Source organism: Crotalus tigris, unplaced genomic scaffold (assembly GCF_016545835.1).
Source record: "Crotalus tigris isolate CLP2741 ecotype Arizona unplaced genomic scaffold, ASM1654583v1 scf7180000018124.1459596, whole genome shotgun sequence".
Taxonomy (NCBI): Eukaryota; Metazoa; Chordata; class Lepidosauria; order Squamata; family Viperidae; genus Crotalus; species Crotalus tigris.
This window is the reverse complement of record NW_024096836.1, coordinates 1,267,324-1,294,898: the sequence shown is the minus strand read 5'-3', so window position 1 is coordinate 1,294,898 and position 27,575 is coordinate 1,267,324. Positions and strand designations below refer to the sequence as shown.

The window sequence follows — 27,575 nt, the reverse complement described above, 5'->3', positions numbered from 1 at the left end:
CGCCAGCCGAGACTGAGATGAACTGGTCGCTGCTTCTCAGCAGCATTACGTTTTAAATGGCAAAAGACAGGTTTGCATCCCCAACCGTATCCCAAATGACGTTAAAGTTTAACCCGGAAGTCGATAGACTTCTTATGTCTATTTTTTGGGGGGGATCTCTGTTTTAGGCAGTAGCTTCCGCTTCCGATAGGAGTCTCCGCCCTGATCAGGATGAGTGGAGGAGGGAAGAAGCGCGACGGATCTGATGGTAACTAGAAAAACAAAGAGGAAAGAGATCTAGATTGTTGTGTGGATCCGTAGTCTTCTTCCACTTTTCCTGTACAAGGCAAAGTGTGCTTATCGTGAAATTCCCTTTATTTTAAAAAAAATCACTCTTATTTCCAGCATTTGAAAGTCCATCGTGAACGAACTCAACTATAGGATGTAGAATGTAGGATCTTCGCATTCCCTTTCTTTTTTTACAATGCCCCAATCGGACACCTTCCAAATGTGGTATTTTACACTTCTCACCATCGCCAGGAAAAGTGTGGAAGTGTTGCTGGTTTGGAGGATGGAGGGGGAACGTGCCAAATAGAGAAAGCTACAGTGGAACGTGTTTTTTCCCCCTTTTTGTGATGTGTATTTATTTTGTAATAAAACAGTGTTTACTCTTTTAAAAAAGAAATAAAAAAGCCATCTAAAAATGCAAACTAAGAAGAAAAAGAAAAAAATTACTATTTTTTTATACTTATCATTAGCCACTAGTCTATGAATGAATTCACTACTGTAATCTAAATAACACAAGATATAATTGTAAGATATTATCTACCATAATCTCTACCATAATAATTGATGGAATATTGACAAAGCTGCATGGTGTTTAGTAGCTTTGCAGTAAGCAATAACTCTAACCCTTACAATTTTTTTAATATATGGAGAATATCTGTTATTCATCCTCCAGATATTAAACTATTTATAAGAAAAGACACTATTTCCTTCTGGGATTTCCTCATATGCTAGTTTGTCATTATAATTTTCTTTTTCCCTTTTTGATTTGGAGAATGTGCTGCCATTCTGCTACGTTATCTTCAGGAGCAGAACCGGCCTCATAGTGCTCAGGATGTCTTTAGCAACTTACAGCAACAACATGGATTGGGCAAGACGGTAAGACAAGGTGTCAGACATGCACTGTGGGACTTGTATTATCTCCAGTGGTCAAAATTGTATTGCGCTTCACTTTCCAAATGTATGCTACGTATCTTTTAAATTCTGCAAATTAATTTAATATTTTAGCATAAACCTAATCTAGAAGAATAATGAATGTTCATAATGTTCATGATATGAGCCATCCTTGAAGAAACAGATTGGTTAAGAAATACCATTGTTTTTCTGCTTATGGTATCAGTTTTTATTTGTACTATGTTGTGCACCATGTTACACTTTAAGCTGATGCATTCACATATTGACACTAACTCCCAACTACCTCCATTACCTGAGTTGGCAGATTTCTTCTGAAAATGCCATGTGCATTTTCAACAATTGTGCTCAGTTCTCCTATAGTAAAGAATTTTCTGTCAAATTTTCATTCTCTTTTGATGTTGAAACAATTTGCAGTTTTTATTTCAGTCCTCTATTTTGTTGTGAATTCTTCTCATTCTGCATCTTCTTGTTTTCTGTTTGATTTAGGCTGTAGTGAAGGCACTAGAGCAGCTGGCTCAGCAAGGGAAGATCAACGAGAAGGTTTATGGGAAGCAAAAGATTTATTTTCCAGATCAGGTAAAATGCCATACTGTTTCTGTGAAACTTAAATTTAACTTTACTACCCCAGGGAAAAAAGCAAGATAACTAATTCAGACTGTTTCAGGACTGACAACATCCATGTACTTTTCTAAAATCAATAACCAATATCAACAACCAGAGCTGTCTAGATCCATCTTATATATCAGCTGTTACACATCTTTAACTTCTCTTTTCCAGAGTCTTTTAGTAACTTAAAAGACTCTGATGCCAGCCCAACACTTCTACAAGTTAGAATTAACTTCTGATCTCAGTTTGTCTTATTGGTTAGCTACATTAAGCATTTGTTTGGGCGTCTGTCTGGATATCTGAACACCAGCAGGAATAGCAAACAGGAAGATGTATAATAAGCTGGTACATAAGATGGATCTAGACCAGTGATCCCCAACCTTTGTGGCTTGGCAGCCTGGCTGGGGGGGAGAGGGAAATCAGGCCATGCAAGCAGCAGGCTAGCGCGCGCACACATGCACGTGCAGCTTGACTGCAAGTTAAGCTGCATGTGCATGCACATGTGCACCGCCCTGCTGCTTGTGCAGGTTGAATTGCACATGTGCGTGTGCACTGGCCCGCTGCTAGTGTGAATCAAGCTGCGGGTGCACCAGCCCATGGCCTGGTGGCAAATAGGCCATTGCCCGGGGGTTGGGGACCCCTGATCTAGACAGCTCTGGTTGTTAATGCATGGCTGAATGTATGCCGTAGTGTTCACCTGGGACATAGGTGTCAGAGCATGCAGTCTTATTGTGCTGAGATAACCCAGGACTACATACAGTAAACAGTGGTTTGTATTAAATGGTGGTTTATCATACACTATCTACAATGTACACCAGGAACAAAATGATAATACAGCAAACTCCAACACACAGCAATTACAGCAGGAAATGGACAAGAGAGAGAAAGAGAGAGACACTCCAGCAAAACCTTCCCTTTTATACTCAGGCTCTTAAAGGATACAGACACAGAAAGAGTCCCTGCTGAGTCATTCCTATCATTGCATCATCCACCTTATATTACATTACATCACATCATTATATAAACTGTTTAACTATTAAATTATTACCTTTCTGGCTTGGCAGCCTGGCTGGGGGGGAGGGGAACCAGGCCATGCAAGCAGCAGGCCAGCACGCGTGCACACAGGCACATGCAACTTGACTGCAAGTTGAGCTTCATGTGCATGCACGTGTGCACTGGCCCGCTGTTTGCGCAGGTTGAGTTGCACATGAGTGTGTGCACTGGCCCCCTGCTTGCATGAATCAAGCTGCAGGTGCACCGGTCCCTGATCTGGTTGCAAATAGGCCATCACCCAAGGGTTGGGGACCCCTGATCTAGACAGCTCTGGTTGTTAATGCATAGCTGAATGCATGCTGTGGTGTTCGCCTGGGACATAGGAAACCCACATTCACATCCCTTCTTATCCCCCAAATGACTTTGGGCCAGTCACTGTCTCTGCCAACCAATCTCATGGAGCTGTTCTTTGCAGGGGTAAATTGAGGGAATGCCATCATTCTTCATGCATTCTGAATTTCTGAAGAAAGGTGGGATAGAAATCTAACAAAAGAACTACATAAATGAAAAATATTGGTTACCAGGAAACTAAAGTGGGAAGTTATCACTCTCTAGTAAAGGCATGTGAGCTTCCCAGATGAATCCATTTAGCCAACATTTGACAGAATACTGAACTAGATGAGCAGATGGCCGAATTTTCTTATATAAATTAATTTGAAACTTAATATTACAGGACAAATAGTTTTATACTGTTGCATCAGTTTTTTTAAGCACCAGAGAAACAAGCTTGGAGATGCTGTTTTACACTTTTATTAAATAAGCAAATTGCTTCCCAGCTGAAAATTATTTATTTGCAAATTGATAATGATTGTTTTGGAAGAGAAGTGCTTTGGCTGAACATACCATAAGGATAGTACAAAGATATGCAATGAGAGTTTTGTTTTCACAAAAACATGTTGATTGCTTGGAATGTGGTTTATTCCATGACATCATAATAGAAAATATACATCCTGCTGGTCATCTTAGATTAATGCTCTGTTCTATACATGTTTTTCCAGAATCGTTTTGGTAATATGTGTGAATCAGAACTCAAGGGCTTGGACAATGAGATTTCAGAACTGTCTTGCAAAATTCAGACACTGCAACAGAACTGTCGTCACATGGAATCAGGTATGTTCAGGATGGTTAAATCAATGTGTTGAGTGTAAATACCTGTGCAATTGAATGCTTGAATGGCATGGAACCTTTGGGGACTGCATCTGAGCTGCAGCTTGAATGCCTGTCCCACTGACAAGCGCCTTCTCAGCTATTGTAACTAATAATTCCATTCCAGAACTGAAAGAACTGAAGGGCTCTAGGACAACCCCAGAGATGGCTAAAGAAATTGAAGAGTTAAAAAAAGACTGTGCCAATTATACGGAGAAACTGGAACGAATTAAATCTGCTGCCAATTATGTGACCCCTGAGGAGAAAGAAAAGGTAACAAAACTGCTAAGGTAACAAAGCTCCAGTGGCAAAGAATGGGATGCTCAGGCTGCCCATTCTGGTTGCCCTGCTATCCTCCTATACCAACTATATATAAGGGCTGTGGAGGTTCAAGAGTGTTTCAAAATTAAGTGAAGCATCAGAGAGCGAAGAGTCCCAAGACTCCAAAACACATTTGCTAATAATCAAATCTTTATTATAGTAATAGATCAGCATATGGAGAGTGAGGTACACTCAGTTAAAAATACAGATTAAAAAAATAGGAAAAGCTAAAAGATATAAAAAAGAAAGTATATATAAAAATCTAAAAGAAAGACAGAAGCATTAAGTAGGTGTAGGGCAGGGGTAGGCAACCTCGGCTCTCAGAATTCCTGAGTTGAAGTCCATGAGTCATAAAAGCCGAGGTTGCCTACCCCTAGTGTAGGGTAACATCAAGCTTAATATGTAGAAGACTATATCAAATTTCATAGTACTCTAATATGATGCTCATTAAGTTTAGTTTACGGCACAGGTAATTAGCCAATAAATTGTACAGAAACTTGGAACATTGTAAATATTTATTTGCTAATAATTCTGGGGAACTCCCATAACCTGGTGTACATCAAGAACAGTGAAAATCTAATTGTCTAATTAAAATCTAATTCTAATTGGCATTAAATGGGGATAAACATGAATTCTCTTTTAAGGCTCTTTTCTTGCTGGCAGTTTGTTAACACTCAGTTTTGGATGCTGCAACTTTGGTTCCTATATCAAAGCTGGCTGTAGTCTGAGCTGTTTCATTGGACATGAAAACAGAATTGCTTTGGTTTTATTGATTGTAGGTGTGCAATGAGAAAAAGCTGTATTGCAGAGAATGGCGTCGCCGCAAGAGAATGGTAAGAGACATAATTATTTATGGTTTAAAAATGATATAATTGTATTGAGTGTGTATCTAGGAAACCAACAAAATACATTCTAAATATCCTATATTTTCAAATGTAAAAGATTCAACTAATGACTTACCGTATACAGCTACAGACTCACTATGCATACAAAATTTAATCTCGTTATTGAATGCAGGGATTCCTGCCTATTATCTAGTAAACTAAATGGTGCATTCTTCTTCTCTTTGTGTTGAAAATTATTTTCCTATTCATGTCAGAAGCATCAAAATTAAATAAGACATACTATGACATAAAATTTAAAATATAAAGTACAAGATTAAAATATGTACAAGTTAGTTGAAAATAGAATATAACTTTCTTTGCTTGGATGTTTTCTAAGACATGAGCTATTCATTTCTAGATAATGGAAAGAATGATTGATATAGTCTCAATCACTCATTGTCCTCCTGAATGGATTATTGTAACACATTGTACATGGGGCTGCCCTTAAAAAATAACCAAAAGCTTCAGCTGGTGAAAAATGTAGCAATGTGGAACGTTATGTGTGCTCTAAGAACTCCACCTTCATTTTGTGTAAATTGTTAGACCTCAAAATTCTTGGAAACCAAACACTTGACCTTTTGGCTCAATTATAAAAAAAAATAGGAAATGGCATTATTGAAAAGGTAGCAAAGCAACAAATAATTGTGAAAAATACTTCAGTTATTTTTCTTAAATCAATTTTTTTGTTTTTTAACAAATTTCCAATTTTTCTTTTTAATAAGAATTTAATATGAAATTTTGTATCTCCTTAAGATAGAAGTGACTGTTTCTTTTTTTCACAACAACAACAACAATAATAATAATAATTTGATAGGGACCTTGGAGGTCATCTAGTCCAACCCCCTGCTCAGGCAGGAAACCCTATACCATTTCAGATAAATGGCTGTCCAGTCTCTTCTTAAAAACTTCCAGTGTTGGAGCATTCACTGCTTCTGGAGACAGGTTGTTCCACTGGTTAATTGTTCTAACTGTCAGGAAGTTTCTCCTTAGTTCTAGGTTGCTTCTCTCCTTGATTAGTTTCCATCTGTTGCTTCTTGTCCTGCCTTCAGGCGCCTTGGAAAATAGCTTGACTCCCTCATCTTTGTGGCAGCCCCTGAGATATTGGAACATTGCTATCATGTCCCCCCTTGTCCTTCTCTTCGTTAAACTAGACATACCCAATTCCAGCAATTGTTCCTTATATGTTTTAGCCTCCAGTCCCCTAATCATTTTTGTTGCTCTTCTTTGTACTCTTTCTAGAGTCTCAACATCTTTTTTACATCATAGTGACTAAAACTGGATGCAGTATTCCAAGTGTGACCTTACCAAGGCATTGTAAAGATATTAACACTTCATGTGATCTTGATTCTAATTCTCTGTTAATGCAGCCTAGCACTGTGTTGGCTTTTTTGGCAGCTGCAGCACACTGCTGGCTCATATTTAAGTGATTGTCCACTAGGACTCTGAGATCCCTCTCACAGTTACTATAATGGAGCAGGGTATCACCTATATCAGTGGTGGCGAACCCATGGCACACGTGCCAGAGGCGGCACTCAAAGCTCTCTCTGTGGGCGCGCGCGCCATGCCCCAGAGATAGCAACCGTCCCTCTTCAACCAGCCGCCCGCTAACTGGCCGAGGTCCCACATGGCCAGATGCATCCCAGCACCCATGTGCTTGCTGGCCTCTGTGTGCAGGGGCCGATGGTGTCAGGGAGCAGCCACCCCGGCCCCTGCCTCATGTTTCCCTGTGACAGTGGCACCCCTGCCCTGCCTTGCCTTGCCTCACCCCTCAGGACGAGCCTCCTGCCCATCTCCCCACCTGCCACAGACCCCCTGGATTTCCCCCAACCCCACCCAGCTCCCACAGATGTCCTTCCCCATGAGCAACATCGAGGCGATCACACCCACATTGGCCACACCCACTCAATCTGCCATGACCACCACAGCCACACCCATCCAGTGGGCTACACCCATCTGGCACCCGGCGATAAATAAGTGGGTTTTGGGTTGCAGTTTGGGCACTCGATCTCTAAAAGGCTCGCCATATATATTATACCTGTGCATTTGGTTTTTCTTTCCTAAATGCAGAACCTTACTTTTTTCACCACTGAATTTCATTTTGTTAGATAGCACTCAATATATAAATCTGTCCAGATCCTTCTGTATCTTAAGCCTATCTTCTGGAGTGTTGGCTATTCCTGCCAGCTTGGTGTCGTCTGCAGATTTGATGAGTTCCCCATCTATTCCCTCATCCAAATTGTTGATGAAGATGTTAAAGAGTACTGGGCCGAGAACAGAGTCCTGGGGCACCCCACTATACACTTCCCTCCATGTAGATGCGGTTCCATTGAGGACTACACGCTGAGTACAGCCGGTCAGCCTTACTGAAGTCCAAGTAAATTATATCCACAGCATTCCTCTAGTCCTCTGATTTTGTCACCTTGTCAAATAATGCAATAAGATTTGTCTGGCATGATCTGTTTTGTTTTTTGTTTTTTGATAATATTTTATTAGTTTTCTAACTTTACAATTAAGTATTTAAAAAACAACGTGATGGGTTAATCAATAATTCAATAACATACATAAATCTTTAGTACAAATCTCAAGTTACAACATCAGATATTTCCTCTCTTTTCCCCTTAATATCTACTATCTCATATTAGCTAATATAGTTGTTATTATTATTATTATTATCAACTAAGTAAAACCATCTTTGTTACATTTATCAATAATTTTTAGCTTATACATATCTTAATTGTGTTTGCATTCAATCCTTGTATATAATCAATGTCCTGTTATTGCTTTTTTCCCAAGCTTTAATTTCCCATCAATATTCAAATTAACATTTGGTGTTTATAATTTCTAAGCTTTAGATAACCAAAGTTTCCCTTATCTCAACTTCTTCCTTTTCCCTTTTCATAACAAAATCTAATATTCTAAATATACTTCTTATCTATTTGCATATAGTCTTATTCTGTTTTCTAAAAGTTACCTATTTTCCACTATATTAAACCAAAAGTCTATCAGTCTTGTTACACATCTTACCTATTCAATTATAAAGTTACTTTATTTTCTAAAAATTATCTATTTTCCACCATATTCAACCCTCTAATCAATAATATGAAATCCCTCTAATAAATCAAAACCCTAGCTTCCTTCAACCTTACTCTAACTTTCTTCCTTTGCCAACTAACCTTCCATGTCTGTACTTTTGAATCATCAAACAGTTCTCCCTATATTATTATATATATTTTTTTGAAATAAGTAAGACCATTTGATTACAATTTTTTGAAAGAACTAGCCCATTTGTATTTATTAGATCGCCTCCCTATTTCTTTAATTTCCTACAATTGTCCTGATAGGTTTATCTTCCATTCAATCTGTTCTTCTTCCTTCTCCTCTAATTTCTTCTGATTTATATAAAAAGTCTTTTCCATTTTCAGTGTTATCACTCCCTTTTCTGATTTTTCCGTTGGCTGGATGTGTTGGTCAGTTGAGCCCTCTGTCTTAGTGGTTAGTTGTTCTACTTCTTCTGTTATTTTCTGCATTGTTAGTTCTTTGGTTGTAATCAAAATCTGGGTTTGTATATCTAAGCTGGCATATTGTTCCTTTATGTTGCCTCTTATTTTGTCATAAGCTGAAAGAATGGTTTCGTATATTGATTTCAACATAGAAAGGATTTTTTTCTGATCTTCATCCATATTCTCTTGGTAATGTGTTAAGTTGAAGACTTTAAAATCAAACATTAAAAATAGTTTGTTTTTTATAACTGGGTATGGGACATCTATTTCACGTGTTGTAGTTAGTCTTTATAGTGGGAATTGTTTGCCAGGTAAGAATTTATAGTCCAAGATATTCCATCATCTCGTGTAATGACAGATGCTTCTCGTGTAAAGAAATAGGAAAGCAATTCCCCACATATAATTCTGAAAATCAGTAAAGGTTTTATATTCATAATTCAAACAGGCCAGATATTCTGCCCAGAAGTTCATTCTTTACAGCTGAGTTTTTCACAGGCGGTATCTGTCAAGGTCAAAGGTATCTGTTTTTTCTAGAGTCTGGGCTTCAAGCGAAGTCTCTTTTAGGCAATAACAAGTTGTAATACTATACTTTGCCACAAGATGTCACCGATGCTGTTTAAAGCTTTTTAAGTTCAAAGTTTTTATGATAGTTTTTCAAGTTTTATTTCTTTTTTTTTTAGATAAAAACAAATGTCTCCAGTAAGAATAAGAAAACTTTTAGTCCCCAAGATTCAAAAGCATATACATCCAATTAGATTAAAATTGTTCTTATAGTTGCTCTGATTCCCCTGGGTAATTAGCCGCTGCTTTTATTAAGTGGGTGGGGTAAAAGTTCCCTTCCCTCTCTCCTCACAGGGGGAAAAATACTTTGGGCAGCTTTTACAAGAAAAGATATTTAAAGTCTTAAAGAGAAGATCAGATCTCACCCAGTTTCATCCGTGTTGCTTTAAAGGTGCTTTGACTTCAGTTGTCAGCAGCTTAGTGACGAGCCATATTGCTATGGCCAGTCTTTCCCTCACCAGTTTGGAGGGCTGCCCCGGATCAAATGGAAGGGCTGCTGCCCTCCCATGATCAAGTGGGGGTCCCCTCTTTGCTCGTTGCCCCTACAGGGCGATTTTCAATCCTTTCCAGGGTCCCCCAGAGAGACAAATTTGGACGTGAAAGACGGAACTCGCGATGGCAAACAGGAAGTCGGCATGATCTGTTTTTGACAAACACATGTTGACTTTTGGTAATGACTTTGTTTGTCCTTAGGTGTCCGCTGATTCGTTGCTTATCTTTTCCAGAAACTTCCCAGGTATTGAGGTCAGGCTGATAGGTCTGTAGTTTCCTGGATCCATTTTTTCCCCATTTTAAAGATGGGAATTACATCAGCTCTTTTCCAGTCCTCTGGTAGTTCCCCAATGCTCCAGGATCTTTGAAAAATATAGTTCAGTGGTTCTGAAATCACATCTGCCAGTTCCTTTAGAACCTTGGCGTGTAATCCATCTGGTCCTGATGATTTGAACTTGCCTAGGGTGGACAGGTGCTCATTTACCATTTTCTTGCCTATTTTAATTTGTGTTTCTATTTTTTTTTACAGTAGGTTGGACTGTTTTTTCCCTTTGTAAAAACAGATGCAAAAAACGAGTTGAATAGAATGGAATGGAATAGAATAGAATAGAAGCTGGAAGGGACCTTGGAGGTCTTCTAGTCCAGCCCCCTGCTCAAGCAGGAGAACCTATAATACCATCTCAGACAAGTGCCTGTCTAGCCTCTTCTTAAAAATCTCCGTGATGGAGCGCCCACAATTTCTGGAGGCAAGCTGTTCCACTGGTTAATTGTCCTCACTGCCAGGAAGTTTCTCCTTAATTCCAGGTTGCTTCTCTCTTTGGTCAGTTTCCAACCATTGTTTCTTGTCTTGCCCTCTGGTGCTTTGGAGAATAGTTTGATGCCCTCTTCTTTGTGGCAGCCCCTCAAATACTGGAATACTACTATCATGTTGCCCCTATTTCTTCTTCTGTTTAAATTAGCCAAACCCAAGTCCTACAGCCGTTCTTCATATGTTTTAGTCTCCAGGCCTTTGATCACCTTAGTTCAGCGGTTCTCAACCTATGGGTCCCGACGCCATTTGGGGTCGATCGACCATTTCACGGGGGTCACCAAGCAAGGCTGTCCGCCATTTTTTTCCCCTTTTCCGCCGGGTGCCTTACCTTCCTTGGGCTGGGCCAGCTGGTGGCCCAGCCAGTGGTCAGCCTGCTCCGTCTCTGCCGCTTGCCAGCTACGCCTTGGCCGGCGCAGGGGGCGGCACCATGCATGCGCGACGCTCCCGGGCAGGGAAAGTCCTCGACTTACGACCGGTTTAGTCCTCGACTTACGACCGGTTGGGAGTCGTTGCATTAAAAAGTTTGAGAACCACTGCCTTAGTTGCCCTGCTTTCTTAGTTCTGCTTTCTCCCTGTTGCTTGTCACCTTCTCGCAACTTTCTCCCACTAATGGATCAATCATTTCCTTAACTTTTTCTTGTTTTTTACATGTTGAAAGAAGCTTTTTTTGTTATTTTTTACTTTTGTCGCAAACCTGAGTTCATTTTGAACCTTAGCTTTCCTCATTTCATCTTTACAGGCTTGGCCTATTTGCTGATATTCTGCCTTAGTTATGTGCCCCTCTTTCCACTTTTTAAACTTGTCCTTTTTGTCTTTCAATTTATCAAGTTTTTATTTCTTTTTGATATGTATTTAAGTAAAACGATAGTGTTATGACTTATAGATATGACTTATATAGATCTATAGCAGGGATGTCAAACTGCCGGCCCCCGGGCCGGATGTGTCATGGTGAAACCGCGCTCACCCTATTGCTGGCAATGGAAAAAAAGTCGTGATGCCGCAACATATCATGTGAAATTGCGAATTTGACACCTCTGATATATAGACTTATAGATTTTGAAAAGTGATTTTTGTCTTTATTATGATTTATGTTATTCTGAAAAATTGTTTTCAGGAGATTTAGGGAATAACTTTCCTATTGCTTACCAACCATGTTTTAACTACTGTAATTAGACAAATTCAGGTATTTTCTTCTATAATGACCAGATCTTCTTTGTTGTTATTTCTGCCTGCCAATCCTTTAGTAGAAAGGATGGCAACTAAACGTATGACATAACTTTCTCTACAGGCAACGGAATTACTTGATGCAATCCTTGAAGGTTACCCAAAAAGCAAGAAACAGTTCTTTGTGAGTATTACATGTAAACTGATATTGAGAATCACAAGCTTATAAGCAGGCATTTCTTGGTCAGTTTCAAGTGTGGATCAGTTCAACTACTGGGCCAGGTATTGTCTGCAGAATGCTCTTATTTTCATTTATTACACCTTAAAAGAATATGTGTTGTTTCTTGTTCAGGAGGAAGTTGGCATTGAGACAGATGAAGATTTCAATGTTACTGTACCCTCTGTGTGAACCAAGATCTCATCTGCGTAACTAAAATCTAAGCATTCAAGTTTCAGTTTCTCATATTCTATGTTGCTCTGATTTTTAAAATCTAAAAATATTTGCATACATTGGGGATAAGCACACCTCACATTACATTGTTTAGTTTTTTTCTAGTATTTCACCATAGGACTTCCTAATCAGTTTGTTTTATTCTTAAAGTAGTTAGAACAAAATTTTAGTAAGCACTTGAGAAAATCTGGGAAAGGGTTCAAAATAAATATTTGAATTTCTGATAGTATTGTTTTCTCTGTAATCGGCCTGCATATTGTATCAATAGCATATTATGCCATTATACCAACACTAATAGTGTTGATAATTAGAGTGAGCTAATTATGCCACCAAAGATTAGGAAAATTTTAATGTCAGTTGTTACTTAGCCATCATGCTTTGCTTTATGCTATGAAAGTCATCTTGAGAGATGCAAACAAATTTAATAAATTTTCTCCAAGCTAATTGGGCAATTGTGGGAGGGAGAACAACTGGGTTTACTTCTTTGTTATATAGAAGAAAAATTATATACCTTGGAAAATTGGCATTAAAAAGGTGGCAAGTGGCTATTGGATTAGGCATATTCCTGTATGGTTGCATGTGACTGGCAATCTCACTACAAGATCATGTTGCCAAAGTTTGGGAGGAAAATACAAATTTTCAGTAGCACAAGGACTTTATTTTTGCTAAATGTAATATTGATGCCTTAAGCCAGATGTATAATACACCCATTTAAACATTTAAAGCTGCTGACCCCTCCTCAAATAAGAACCAATATTGTGGGACATTCCCACCTGAAAATGTCAGCGGATCATTATATATGACTTAGAATCCAAAATAATATGAAAAGGATAGCCCCCCCCCCAAAATCTGGAAACTAGCATTTTATACAATTACCACAAAGTAACTAGAATAATTTCAACCTAAATACCCAGGTCCAGAATCTTCTAAAATATTTTAGATAAAATCAAGCAAAGCCAACAAAGTCATTCAGCCACATAGCAAATTTATTAGAACTGCATGTCATAATAAAAAAATAGCAAGGTCTTGTCTTAGTTAATGTCCTTTTCCACCAACCAGCAGTAGATCCAGAAATCAATGCCTATAAAAGACAGTGGACCCACCTTTACAGCAAAAAATAAACAAAAAAGGAGCTGCAGAAGGGAGTTGGCTTAATTTACTTCATTGTATTATTAGAAACCAAGGCTGCAAGAGACTAAAAGATATTTTCCCTTTTATTGCTACTACAACATAATTGATAAGCCTATTCAGATTTTTAATCCATAGAATTGAAGGCAAATAATGATTGCATATGTTAATTTTAAAAAGCTGGAGATTGGCTACACAACAGGAGGTTGTTGCTTGATGACTTACTAGGCTAGGGCCTATGTATTATACAAAAGAAGTCAATTTATTGCTTAACTTCCCTGGTTCTCTGCCCTTAACCCAAGATAAATGCTACATGAAGCCACCGTAATATATAAAACAGTTGTTTTATAATAATTAAACCTAACTTCTGCTCCTTGAACCAAACCTGGGATATAACATCTAGGCATTTAGAAAAAGTATTTACCAAACTGAGGTGAAGAGAAAGTCCGGTGTTTCTGCAAATTTAAGAAAAGAATTTGGCTCATTGTGAAACCCTGTATATTGTAAATATCTTTCTATTAGATCAGTTACATTAATGCATAGGAACGTGTGGAGCTAAGGCTTGAAAAAGAGATGGCAACAAGCAATCTCCAGGAATTGAGAACTGATTATTTTTCTGCTCATCTAAAGAGCTTGCAGTATAAATTCAGGGAATTCCAGAGGTAAATCCAATCTGTAGCCCTAAAAAAGCTTGAAATGGAATTACTGGAAGGAATAAAGCTTTTTGGCCATATCTTCTACTTATATTAGGCCCCTTCAAAGCTTTCTTTTTGATTAGTAGAGTTGGCTCTTCAGTCGTTGCAATACACCAATGACAATGTCTCGCAGGGTCTGTGGAAAAAGAGACTAAGTTGATAGCAAACTCTTTCTGGTATAATCTATCCTCTGAAAAACATAGTAGATATAAAGTTCTGCCTGAATTAAATCATCAATCACCTTTCTATTTCTGAAGTCTGAATAGGGCAATTTCTCAATACTTTAGCATAACAATGAAATTTATACCACCTGCATTGCAGCAAGTTCATGAAAAAAAATGCTGCTTTCATTCAAATCTTTTATTTTTCTTTTCCTAAGCCAGAAATGTCAAACACAAGGCCCGCGGGCTGGATCCAGGGCCCAGATTTGCCCCCCGCCGGGGCTGTCCCAGAATTGGCAAGAGACCGGCCTGCCCTGCCCTGCTCTGGCCCACCCCAACCCAGCTGGGCGCCCTGGTGGTGTGCAGCAGTAGCTGCAACTCATTTGCCTTAGCCCGCCCCACCCCTCCCAGCTCAACCCCATCACACCCAGCCATGCCCCACTTTGCTGGGCTTCTCTTTACGTGGCTCTGCTTTGCCAGGCCAGAAAGGGTGAGAAGAAAGAGAAAGCAGGAAGGGTTTCTGTGTGTCAGAGAGAGAGACAGAGAAAGTCAGGAGGGAAGAGGAGGAGGAAGAAGCCGAGATGTTACAAAAAAGGAGAGCTTCTCCCATTCTTCTCTCTTTTTTTTTAACTTCTTCCCACTCCGTTCAGGTGCAGCTGGAGGAAAAGGATGACAGGAGAAAACAGGAAGGGTGTGTTTGTGTGTTATGTGTGTGTATGATAGAGACAGAGAGAGAGAGAGAGCCAGGAGGTGGAAGCCGAGGTTTTACAAAAAAGAAGAGCTTCCACTTTTCTCCCCCTTCTCTTTTTTATTAATCTGTGTGTGTGTATGAGAGAGAGATTGAGATATTGAGCCAGCAGGGAAGCGAAAATGTGGAAACAGGGAGCGTTGCAGAGTAAGCAAACTTACAAAAAAGGGGATCTGTCTCATAAACATACACACATGTGCTCATGCACATACACAGGAAGGTGGTGTGCAGGCAGGCGAGAGAGCAAACTTGCAGATTAGCTTTGTGGTCTATTCTTGCCTCCTCCCATCCCTAAAATCCGGGCAATAATAAAACTCTTTGGATTGAATGGGAAGTTAGGAATTGGTGTGAGTTGAAATTAAAAGGCCGTCAATTCCCCCCCCCCCAATTATTTTGTCGGAGACAAAAATACTTCCCTTCATCTGCTCTTTTATAATTTAATCCAGCCTTATCCAAACTAATATATTTTGGGTGTTGTGAACCACAGTTCCCATCATCCTGTGGCTATGCTGGCTAGAAATGCAATGCCTTATTTTCTCTGCAGTATGCGCCTAGGAGGTAGTAGTTCTGTGGGGATTTAGATGTATTTAAACATTTGTTTCTTCTGCCTAATTTATTAAATCAACATCTAATTTGAAATTAAAAGTTTGTGAGAAATCCAGGGTGGTTTACAAGAAAACTCTCAAAGATAGCTATTGTAAAGCATCACTAGAACTGCTTAAGACAATATTAAAAGTGTATATTTTAAGAAAGAAAAATAGTAGTAGTAATTTACTTAGTGCTGTTTGACCATAAAATGTGGTGGTGTTCTACATATGCCTGGCTGAACAGTGTTTGGAGTTGCCTCTAAACGGGTGAGGGTTGCACTGTTCATATTTTCCTTGGGAGAAAGTTCTATAATGGGGGTGCTGTCTCTGAGAAGGCTCTGCTCATGGCCACTGTTCTATAAACCAAACCGGGGGACCATCTGGTCTAAATGGATGGTAAACATAGATGATTAGGGGGCTGGAGGCTAAAACATAATGACAAATGTTTGTGGGAATTGGGCATGTCTAGCTTAGTGAAAAGGATTAGGGGTGGTGACATGATAGCAGTGTTCCAACTCTTCCAACTCTTATTCTTTGAGAGAAGTGCTGCCAACCTCTCCCCCTCCCCTTGTCCCTTCCTGGGCACAGAGAGAAGGAAGGAAGGGAGGGAAACAGGAAGAAAGTAATGGAAGGAAAGAAGGAGATGGGAATGAAAAGGAGGGAGGCAGGGAAGAAGGGGAGGGAGGAAAGAAGGAAAGAAAGAAGGAAAGGAAGAAAGAAAGGAGAGGAGGGAGGGAGGGAGATCAGAATAAGAGGGAGGGTCTGAGGGAAGTCCTGCCTTAGCACTTGGCCACCCTCAGCCCTGTTGCCCTTTTGCCATCCCCTGCTGGTCTCCCATCCTATTGCTGAGGATGCTTTGGTTACAAAGCCAGGTTTCCTCGCATGGAGAGAGAGCGGGCCTCCCTCTGACCCACGCACTTCGTCCTGATGCACCCACCATGAGCAACCTGGCCAAGGAGAGTGAGCACAACAGCAGTAGCCTTGAGGAGGTAAGTGCAGTTGGGCGCCCCCTCAGGGAAGTAAGGCTAGGCTAGGCAGGGCTGTGGGGTTCTGGTGCCGTGGGAGCTCAAGGACTGGGCTGGGCGCTTGACCTCGTGTACAGCCTGAGGCTCAGTGAGGCTCCTCCAGTGGACCATGCCCTTGCACTCGCCCCGGTCCCACCCACTCCTCCCCACTCTCAGATGCGCCCCAGGCCCACATAGGTGCCCCTGACGTGAGTGACATCAAGCTGGCCATGCCCACCCAATAGGCCACGCCTGTGTCAGCCACACCCACCCGGCCCAGTAGGCCACGCCCATGCCAGCCACACCCACCCGGCCCCCCAATGGCAACCACAATGCTGATGCGGCCCTCAATGAGATTGAGTTTGACACCCCTGTCCTAAACAATGCCAAGAGTACTTTTCTGTGAAAAACATGATCATCTGTCACTGTTAGGCTGTTTATTCAGCACAAAAACCAGCCAGAGAAACTGACTATTATTATTTAAGGCAGGGCTTTTCAAACCATTGGCACTTGGCAGGTGGTACGCAGCCCTGCCCAGCCTAGCCAAGTGTAGCGGGGGAGGGAACGAGCAAAAGCACAACGCAGGACTTGCCGTGAGAAAGTCCTCAGGAGCTGCAGGGGTAAGTCGAGAACTACCTGTACTTTATCACTTTTTTCCTTTTTTGACTGGGGTCATCAAGTCTTTGCTTGTCAAAAGGTTGCAAAAGGGATCACATGACTCTGGGACAGTGTGACCATCATAAATATGAATCAGTTGCCAAGCATCCAAATATAAATCACATGACCTTGGGCATGCTGCAATGGTCGTAAGTGTGAAAAATGGTCATAAGTCATTTCAATGCAATTGCAACTTTGAACAGGGTTTTTCGGGGGGGGGGGGTTGGTCATCAAGTTTTTGACACCTTGCTAATCGACACCTCGAATATTGCCATATCCTAAAAGTGGTACAGTCAGTGAAAAGGTTGAAAAGCCCTGATTTAAGGGACAGCAATGGATATCCACATTATTTTTTATATGATTACCTCTGAATCCAGGAAATCTTCAACAAGCAAATCAAGAATATTTTTCCTACATGTGTTATTGGCCATATGTTCTATGTTCTGGAATTACCTGAGGCTTACAGTGCTCTTCTATCCAGCTGAAAACACAAGCTGAGAGCTCCTGAAAGCTTGTCACAGAAATTGAGGCATTAAAGGACTGGAACAAGGAGTCCATGATACCCTGGAAAACATTGAACTTCACTTGGTCAGAGATCTGATTCTTTCCTTCACTGGGATTGTCCTGATGAGCTTTAACAATGTCTTCATAGTTTCTGAAATGCATATATGTGATTAGTTAACTTAGCAGGAAACATGGAATAATTATATCTGGAATAATAAATTGATAATCATTTTGCAGAGTAAACATTTCTCAAGGACAGGATGGAAGAACTGGAACAATAAGTGATGACCACATTACAGAGTAAATGTTTCTCAAAGACAGAATGGAATGTACTGTTGAACTAAAAGTGTCTGTCTGTCTCCTCCTCCTCCCTGGAGGCATATATATTCAAGGTAACATATGTAACATTCTTTCCTATTTTTCCTGAAAACCACAGCTGTGACTGAGCTAAGAAAGTCACCCTGTGACTATCTATGGCTGAAGATAGTTAAAACATAGGTCTTCCTGCTCTTAGTCTAATATCACATCAATATACAAATGCACAAGACTTACACTTTCATGATTTTTAAGGCCAGCACATCTTTCCGGAGAGTGGATACCTCTTCCTCTTGCTTCTTTTTTTCTTTGTGCAAGAACTGAATATAATCAATGGCTGGGTAGCAGAGAAATCAACAATTTAGAAAGGAATCATTAAGTCTTTTCAAAGCCTAACAGCCAACACTTGGCTATTCAGATATTTCTAAGCTCTGTTACATTAAAGTTGCCATTCCATTCCCTAGAATGAAGACAGAGTTAAGTAGATTCATAAACACTAAGACTAATATGTTCTTGGAGAACCATGTTAATGTACGATGGCAAAAAACTAGTTATACTTTTTATAACTTTTTTTGTTAAAGACAAATTTTAATTAAAAAGCATAAGCCTTCATCAGCTATAGGTCACTATCAAATGCACAGAGTGGCTAAACTGACAAAAGATTTAAACTGGAATTAAACAACTGCTAGCTCAATATTAGTCTATTTGAAAATCAGACACATTTCCAAATCTGTCTCTTATCATCTGAGTAGCCCCTCCTTCCCCGTTCTATTTCTGCAACAATCTAGCCACTATATATCTCCCATAAATTTACATCTTTTAATAAAATATGTTAATCAGAAAAGTGATTATTCTGTTTTGTTCTATTTGTTAGAGTACAGTAATAAGATTCATATATTTACAGAATTTAATAGTAGTTATATAATGCATACTCTGAAATCTGTACAAATTTCTGGGAATCTTGGTCTTGGACATAGGCCAAGGAACACAGATAATCTTGGGAGCCCTACTCACTCTTCTGCAGCACAATCGCCTTGCTTAGCTTCTGGGAACCTATTGAGAAATCTTGCTGCTGGCATGTGGGTACAATTGCTTGCAAATCATCATAACCTTTCTGTTAAAAAAACAGAAAAGCATTACAACTCACATATCAAATCTACCCTATGTGACAAGAAAATTAAATACAAGCAGTAGAACCAGATCAGTAAATCTATCTTTCTTTACCTATTCTTCCAAAGTGGAAGCTGTGTAATAAGGAATTTGAGCATACCTATATGGTTTGTCATGTTCTCACCTTGATAGCATCCCTCCGCTTTTGCTCAGCTTGTGTATGAGCACGGCGACGGCGATCCTTGTATGATTCTTTGTAGGTATCTTGTTGGTAATCAGAGTCTTCATCATCTGTGGCATGAAAAGAATCTTTGTTGGCAAAGCAAGGAAGGGAAGTCATTGTGAGAGCTCCCAATAATTTCCTAATCAAAGTTTCAATTTATTGAAAGAAGACTATTTAAGAACCATTAACAGCATTGCTTAGCCTCAGATTTATTTTTCAAAGGAAAAGAGGAATGATTTGACCTTAGCTTTATAACATAAGAAAATAGTCCCTAAAAGCCACTTTCATTTCAGCATAGATATTTAAGAAAATAATTCCTTCAGTTTTCAGTTGCAAATGAAAAATTACTTATTTCCCTTAATGCAATATAATGTTTAAGTGAAATGTTAGGTGAAGAACCAAATTGTTTAATAAAAATAAAAAACTATTTGGGATACTTAACAGAAAGATTCAAACAGATTCATAAAGAATTCTATGTAACTGATGCTACATAAGGTAGGCGTCAGCAATATTGTATCCATTGTGGAAAGGAGCCCACAAATCAATGACAATTAATTAATAAAAGAAACATTGTTTAAAATGACTAAGATTTTTGGTGGAGCGTGTGGAAGACCAGAGAAGATAATCTGATAATAAATGAATAAACTGGTTTGCAACCTATCTAAAACAGAAAAAAAAAGAGAAACATAATAAAAGGAACCTATCATTTTCAGATATTAAATACACTTCACTGGCTATTAATCCTTTAAAAATAACAAAAGTAGAAAATAGGAAAGACCCCCTAGACCCCCTGTGAATAACTAATACAGTTGGAAGAGCTATTCCATTCTCTACCTGTATTCTCTTTTAGGATGCCAGGATAGGGATACCCAATAGATAATTTGAAAATAACTTTTATTTTTTTTTTTTTTTTTACTCCATTCTGTCTTTAAAAAATCTAGGTAGTGACAAGGGTGATGAGGAACAATAATAAATATGAATGTGTTTAGAAATAAAGGAATACACTAGGTAGACAAAACTATTCTATAATTCAGGAAGCAATAGGGAGAAATCAGTCAGAGGGTTTATGTGATTGTGGATGAATTGCTGAACTGTTCAGTATCTGCACAATTATTACAATAGCTATAAATTAGGTCAGCGTGTATCAATAAGAAATTCATGAGATACATCTGTTGAAAATAATTGTGGATGGTGTGGACTTAGTTTTTGCCTACCCAAACTTTACAGCGGCAGGAAATGTTTAGAATTATAGAATGTTGGTATAATAGTTAAGAACTGTGATTTCTAAATCTACAGCTAGCAATTTTCACAAAGCAAGGTATATTGGCTTAGGTTTGTCTTGCACGCACACAAAAATAGATTTGGCATTGTCACCTGATTGGAAGATATTCCCTCCTTACAAGAACCATTGGTAATAAAATAGGAAATTAGATCAACACTCCAGTCATTACCAAGTCATAAGGCTATAGGAATTGATGGGATATCTAAAAAAATATGGTAAGCAACAGAAGAATCGGTCAAGGTTCTAAACAAGTTATACTAGCAAATCCAGAGATCGATGCATAGATTGGAAGAAGTGTACCTAAATACTAATACCAAAGAAAGAATGCTTTATAGAATGCAAATCATTCTATTATCCTCAATTTCACATGGTAGTAAAATAATATTTAGAATCATCCAATGCAGATTACAGCATTACATGGAAAGAGAAATGCTAGATGTTCCAAGTAACTTCAGAAAAGCCAAGGAAGAAAAACATTATTGTTGGTGTACACTAAATAACAGAGAAAGCCAAAGAATAACTAATAAAAGTTTGCACATGCTTCACTGATAATAAAAAGACTTTGATCATTTCAAGCTGTAAAATGTGCTTAGAAAAAAAAATCCAAACCCATCTCACTATCTTATGTGGAACTTATACACAAGTCAGGAAAACACATTACAGACAGAACATGACAAAACAAACTGGCCAGCACAAGCCTCCTCTGCCACCTCCCTCCGCCAGCCCTCCGTTACTGCCACTGTGGAGAATAGGGAAGGGAACGGCTCTGCGCAGTGATGCAGAGCAAAGCACATGCTTGCTGCCCTGCATCGCCCCGCATCTCCCTTCTCCGTTCTGGAAATGGCAGCTCCATTTCCTGCCGCTTCTCCCAGCGCTGCTATAGAGCTTGGCACACCACTGCCCAGCTCCTCCCTCTTCCCGAGAAGTTGGAAGGTCTGACTGAACTTTTTTTAGTCTCACAAACTCCGTTTCCCTGCAGCAGGAGAAAAACATGCCGGAGCTAGAAAGCAGGTTAGTGTTCCCCTCCCCATTCTCCATTCTCTCCAGTAGCAGCAATGGAAGGAGGCGGCAGGGGAGTCTTGCACTGCCCGGTCATGGCGCAAGCCACGGGAGAGTTGGTGGAGGAGGCAGCTGCTGCCGGGCAGATGATCTGTGGAGCGAAGCGCAAAGAAAGCCCCTCCAGCAGCACACAGCAGCAGCAGAGCTTCCCACCTGGCTCCAAAATGGCAGAGGGCGACCAGGCCTACCCCCCCCCCATTCTCCATACAGTAGCATGGCAGTCCAGCTCGGGAGGGGAATGAAAAGGAGCAAGGAATGGCCTGGCTGGGGGGGGGAGCTTAAAGGAAGCGGGTGCGGGGCACGTGGGACAGCTCCACCCCCTTCCCCACCTGCCTTGCCTCGTGGCGGTAGCAGCGCAATGTGCTGCGCAGCCTCCTGCCACAAGCAGCCGCAGAAGTGGCCTGCAGCCATGCAGGCTCCTGCTGGATGGGGCTGTTGGTGCTGTTGGTGCCGTCACCACAAGGTGAGATAGGTGTCACCGAAAATATAAGACATTAATGCCTCTTTTGGAGGCAAAAATAATATAAGACCAAGGCTTACTTTCAGGGAAACACGGTAAGACAGAAGTACATTTCATTACATATTTAGAGTGAGTTTTACTGAGAGGAAAGGAAGCAATTCATTACCTGTATTTGGTACTGAAGAGGCACTGGTAGAACCAATACTATTAGCTCTTGATACAATCATCACTTTTTTTCTGTTTTCCACAAATAGTGCTAGAAGATAAGCAAAAGTATTCATAATTCAAACTAAATTAATTTAATTTAGTAATTTAGTAATTTGCAGTTCAATAAATTATATCTTTTAAAAATGGATACTAATGCTTATATTTAAAGCAAGGTTTTTAATAGGTATTGATTGCAATTATGCAATACAGAAGAGTAATTTGTTTAGTCAGCAAGTACTCAATATCAGTGAATGGCATTATCATTTGCAAAATTAGCTCATTTCTCCTTTCTTCCTCCCCCCCCCCTTTGCCCCAATTGGTTCTCTGTCATTTTGATTTAAAGGCAAGGACACTATTCCTTCCCTATTCATTCACTGTTTTATTAGGAATTCATTCAAAGCACAATATGAATTTAGCAAAAACTATGCACTTCTTGAATATTGCTCATGTGAAAGAACTTTGGGGAAATAAGAAATGGCAGCAACCACAAATAATGCTTAACTACTAAACTAAAATTTGTGAATTCCCTAGTATGAATTCTTCATAGAAGAACTGCACCAGGGAAAGAAAATGATAAAGGGATAAAAAAACTTACCAGAATCCAACCCGTTGTCATTATAAGAAATATCAACCTGTTGAATTATGTTACAAAGGGAAAATATAAAAGATCATTTTTCCATTGTTCAACTTTGATAACTCAGGCTGTGTGTTGTATTAAATACTTTCCCCTAAGCATCTCTTAAAGCTCCATGGGGTCTACATGAAGAGCTATGTTCAATGGATGTACCATTATCTCACACTGAATATGTAAAATAAGTAAATGCTGCCTATAAACACATAGAAATAGTCCAATTTGTATCATCAGTTTTTGGGCTGTTTCTGAGCAACAAACTAAGGCATGTTTTTACAATACTAAGCCAACGTTTTCTATATTTTCCTCCAGAAAAAAATATCACTGTGGAAAAAGTTAAATTATAATGCAAGGATATAGTCCCCTAAAATGCTTCAGTCTTACCCTTGCACAATTTGTTGCAATAGAGAAACAAGACAGGAAGCAATGACATGTTGCAACATTAAAAGTTATAAAGTTCCAACTCTGGATATGAGGGAAACAATACTTTGCCTCAAAAAAAATATAATAATATAAATTACACAGTTGGTCATTTTTCTGTTCTATCCAGCATGCTAGTGATAGTAAAACTTAATAAAGTGCAGTTAATAAAGTCTCAAATAAAAAGTTCATTTTTAGAGATAGAAAAAGCTACTGCTATCGAAGGAGCAACAATCTTATTCATTCTAGGAGTAACTTCTTTAGAATCTTAAAGTGTCCAGTTATTAGTTTTATTATGCTATCTATGCAACAAATCAAATTTAACGAATCTGGGCATAAAATATTCCTGAGAAATCAGTAGCTATGTTTACACAACATATTACCCCATGGCTTATTAAACATTGTGTACCCAATTAATCCAGTTGAGAGTTTGCACAACAGCGCGCAATGACACCGGCTACATTTGCTCATTGAACCAAACTAATTTATCAGCTATTTTCAGCCTAGCCTAGCATATTGCACGAATCCAGCCTAAATATCACTCCCATCCCAGTTACAGGCAACAAAAAGGTAGAATAGTCAAAACAGACTACTTTCTACGGTTATTCAACACGGCAAGAAAAAGCAATCTTCCTACGTTCACAGAGGTTCGCTACACTACTACTTTATAATACTGGATCCCAGCAAACAACTAAAATCTCTCCTAAAAATACTGTCTGCTCTGACAGCTGATTCTGTCCCTCGCTTTTTCTACTCATATCGCTCACTTTTCCTCCCCAAGGAGATTCCGAAGAAACACTCGACGGCTCCGCCATCTTTTCCCCTACCTTTGGCACATGCTCACGTATCATCTCCAGAACGGCCAATCAAGCTCGGGGAGCATACTTCCGGGAAGAAGGAACTTGGATTGGAAGGAATGCTGGGAGAAGTAGTTTCTTTGGTCTCTAATTAACTCTCTATGGTCTTCTGCGTCCCGAATGTAATAAATCGTGCTACTGTGACTGCGGATTCGCATCTCCATTTAAGTCCGGGATTTCGTCAAAACTTCATCTTGGCAGCCTAAGAGAGGGAATATAACTGGAAAGCCTCCTCAGAGGTTTCTTCTAAATGATCTTTGGAGGGCGCCGCTGAAATAGAACCCGCCTGGTTGTCTAGCCTTCATTATGAACCGCGTGCAGGAAAGGAACCCGGAAGTGTTTATTGCTGAAGATCGACCAGACGGGAAGGATATTTAGAGGCGTCATGGCGGATCCTACGGAGGAGCTCGCCAAGCTCGAGTATCTGTCGCTCGTTTCCAAGGTTTGCACTGAGCTCGACAATCATCTGGGTATCAACGACAAGGATCTAGGTGGGTCCCTTGGACTAGACAGGAATGGAGGGAAGCAAAGAGTCTACCGGTAGTGTGGCATCGTTGCTCCTGGGTTCTGTGAGGCATCCGAGGGACGGTCTCCTTAGTCTTTCTTCGCCGCCTTATTTCTTTCCCGGCCTTTTGCTTCTTCGCACAGTGAATTCTTATGGTAAAGCTGCTCCTCCAGCAGAGCTTTGTTGTTCGTTTAATTATAATCTAGTAAGATAGCTGTGCCTTTTTCATTTACTGGAGAAATGAATCGCAAAAATAAGGTTAGTTCTGAAGAAGACGGAGGAAACCTATAAAGCAGCCTCACATAGCGTCAAATTACAACTGCATTTTGAGCATCTGGTAACCATAGCATGTCAGGTAAACTGCCTTATAATCAGTAATTACCTGGATGCCTTGCCACATAGGTCTCAGGTCCATAGAATCTTGAAAGAAATTCTGCAGTTTTTGATTATAGGGCCACCTCAGATCACCTCTTGCTATTCTAAGTGCTGCCACATTACCTGATTTGAAAGCGGTGTTTCTCACCTTCACTTTGCTTGCATGATAATAGATTTAAGAACACTGACATCCTCCATATACTCTTGGATATAAGCAGAGACAATAGACCCTACTGTGTACACCCTATTTATATGGTCTGGCTTACAGAAATTGTGATGCTCTGTTTCTGTTAATCAATGGCAGAGGTGGAAGCAGTTGTTAGCTATCCCAATTTAAGTATTTACGCTATCCCAATTTAAGTTGTAAAGCGTACTGTTAAAATACTGAAGTCATTAATTTCATTCAAGATGGTGGTGAATCTGCATACAGACAGGAAGTTGAACAACTGTCCTTTGATGCAATGGAACAATCTGGAGCTGAACACACTTAAAAGTGTAGAGATTAGAGATTTTAGGAGAAACTGTCCTATTCTACCACCTCTTACAATATTAGACAATACAGTATCAACAGTAGAGACTTTCAAGTTTCTGGGTTCTATAATCTTCTATAATAAGGACTTAAGATTGATACCTTACATTAGAATAATTAAAAAGGCACAACAAAGATTGTTATTCCTGCATCAACTCAGAAAGCTCAGGCTGCCCAAGCACTTGTTGGTTCAGTCCTACAGAGGAATTACTGAGTCTGTCATTTGTACTACTATAATTGGTTTGGCACAGCAACTAAGCAGGATAGGCACAAACTTCAGTCGTTAGTTAGGACTGCAGAAAAAACAATCGCAACCAGCTTGCCCTCCACTGATGACCTGTATACAGCACAAGCCAGAAAGAGGGCTAAGGAAATATCTATAGACTTCTCACATCCTGAAAATAAACAGTTTACATTTCTCCCCTAAAAATGCCATTATAGGACATTGCTTGCCAAAACAACTGGGCACAAAGACAGCTTTTTTCCCATGCGAAACACCTAATTCCCATAGCACTGCCTTATCTAAGGATATTTACCCATATAGCAGGACTGTATTGCTATTATCCTTCTCATCTTTCTTCTATTGGTATCTTATGACATCACTTTGTTGTTTTATCTTATGATTTATGATTATATCTTATGATTTATGATTTATCACTTTGTATGTCTACTGAGAGCTTATGCAAAAGAGACAAATTCCTTTTGTGTCCAATCACGCTTGACTAATCAAAATATTTATTCTACTAAGTTTTTGATCCCAAGGAAGTGAACAAGATCCCCAAATCTATAAGGGTGGCCACTTATATTTTATATCCATGTAATGGTAATTTGTTCTTGAGAGAGTGAGTAGTGCCATCAACAATTGAGGGGATAGTTCATCCTGCTTCAGAAACTGTAAGTGGACCAAATACTGTTGGAGAATTCTTGCCTTTCCATTCTTTGTGAAGGTTGTAGGAAAAGTGGTCAGGCAGTGGCTTCAGAGAACCCTGGAAGAAACTGATTATTTAATTCCCTTTCATCAGGGTGAAGACCTGGGCATAGTGAGATATTGATTGTACCTTGGAGGTCTTCTGGTCCAATCCCCTACTCAAGCAGAAATAGAATAGAGAATAGAGTAGAGTACAGTAGAATAGAGCTGGAAGGGACCTTGGAAGTCCAGCCCCCTGCTCAAGCAGGAGAACCTATACCATTTCAGACAATTGACTGTCTAGTCTCTTCTTAAAAACCTGTGATGGAACACCCATAGCTTTTCCCCTGGTTGACTGATCTCACTGTTAGGAAATTTCTCCTTACTGCTAAATTGGAACTCTTCTTAATTAGTTTCCAACCATTGCTTCTTGTCTTACCTTCAGGTGCATTGGAGAATACGTTGACTCCCCTCTTCCTTGCAGCAGCCCCTCAAATATTGGAACACTACAATCATATCACCCTAGTCCCATGATGGCAAACTTATGGCACACGTGCCACACACACCATCGCCCCAGAGGGAGACAGGGCTGGGCTGCTCTCCTCCCCCTCTCCACGTGTGCCAGGGCTTTTTCTTTCTTTGCACTGGGAGCTAGGGAGCAGCTGCAAGAACTGGGCGGGAGAGGTGAGAAGCCAGAAGCGGCACAGAGAAAGAGATGAGAGATGTCGAGACGAGCTCAAGGGCCAGGGAGGGAATGGGGAAAAAGATTGCTCTTGCCACGATCTCCCTTCTGCTGGCCACTGGGAAGCCTAGTGGCATGCCTTGGCACAGCTACACCGGGAAACTCCAGCGCTCTGGACTTGCAAGTGAGTTTCAGCGCTCCCCAAGTGGCAGCAGGGCGATCAGTGCGGGGGGTGGGGAACGGCAGTGGCAGCAGGGCGATCCATGTGGGGGATGGGGGAGGCGGCATGGTGATCATGTGGCGGGTGGGGGGAAACAGCAGCAGCAGGGCGATTTGTATTGCAGGTGGGGGGAAACGGCAA

The 27,575-nt window shown here is 40.1% G+C and overlaps 3 protein-coding genes across 5 annotated transcripts in view; 2 read left to right on the top strand and 1 right to left on the bottom strand.

Moving 5' to 3' along the window:
• Positions 1-180: 180 nt before the first annotated feature.
• Positions 181-12,394, top strand: LOC120310125 (PSMC3 interacting protein). The gene is made up of 8 exons (XM_039348191.1): positions 181-247; positions 1,040-1,143; positions 1,666-1,755; positions 3,837-3,948; positions 4,112-4,257; positions 5,085-5,138; positions 11,842-11,901; positions 12,070-12,394. The coding sequence occupies exons 1-8, from the start codon at positions 211-213 to the stop codon at positions 12,124-12,126; spliced, it is 660 nt and encodes a 219-aa protein (XP_039204125.1). The 5' UTR covers positions 181-210; the 3' UTR covers positions 12,127-12,394.
• Positions 12,395-13,132: 738 nt separating this feature from the next.
• MLX (MAX dimerization protein MLX) lies at positions 13,133-24,324 on the bottom strand. Of its 2 annotated transcripts, none has more exons than XM_039348190.1 (8): positions 24,187-24,324; positions 22,904-22,940; positions 22,268-22,357; positions 19,262-19,368; positions 18,982-19,081; positions 18,205-18,304; positions 17,602-17,803; positions 13,133-14,127 (listed from the first exon to the last, which is right to left on the bottom strand). In XM_039348190.1, the coding sequence occupies exons 1-8, from the start codon at positions 24,208-24,210 to the stop codon at positions 14,071-14,073; spliced, it is 717 nt and encodes a 238-aa protein (XP_039204124.1). In that variant the 5' UTR covers positions 24,211-24,324; the 3' UTR covers positions 13,133-14,070. The 2 variants fall into 2 exon arrangements, with proteins under 2 accessions (XP_039204124.1, XP_039204122.1); XM_039348188.1 differs by having other exon boundaries at positions 24,127-24,191.
• A 250-nt stretch (positions 24,325-24,574) lies between these two features.
• The window catches only part of DHX8 (DEAH-box helicase 8), a 50,659-nt gene continuing 47,658 nt past the window's right edge, over positions 24,575-27,575 (top strand). The window contains exon 1 of one of the 2 annotated variants that reach the window (XM_039348187.1): positions 24,575-24,707. In XM_039348187.1, coding sequence (XP_039204121.1) covers positions 24,602-24,707 — 106 coding nt within the window. In that variant the 5' untranslated portion in view covers positions 24,575-24,601. Of the gene's footprint in view, positions 24,708-27,263; positions 27,399-27,575 lie in introns of those variants that run through there. The other variant, XM_039348186.1, reaches the window with a different exon arrangement.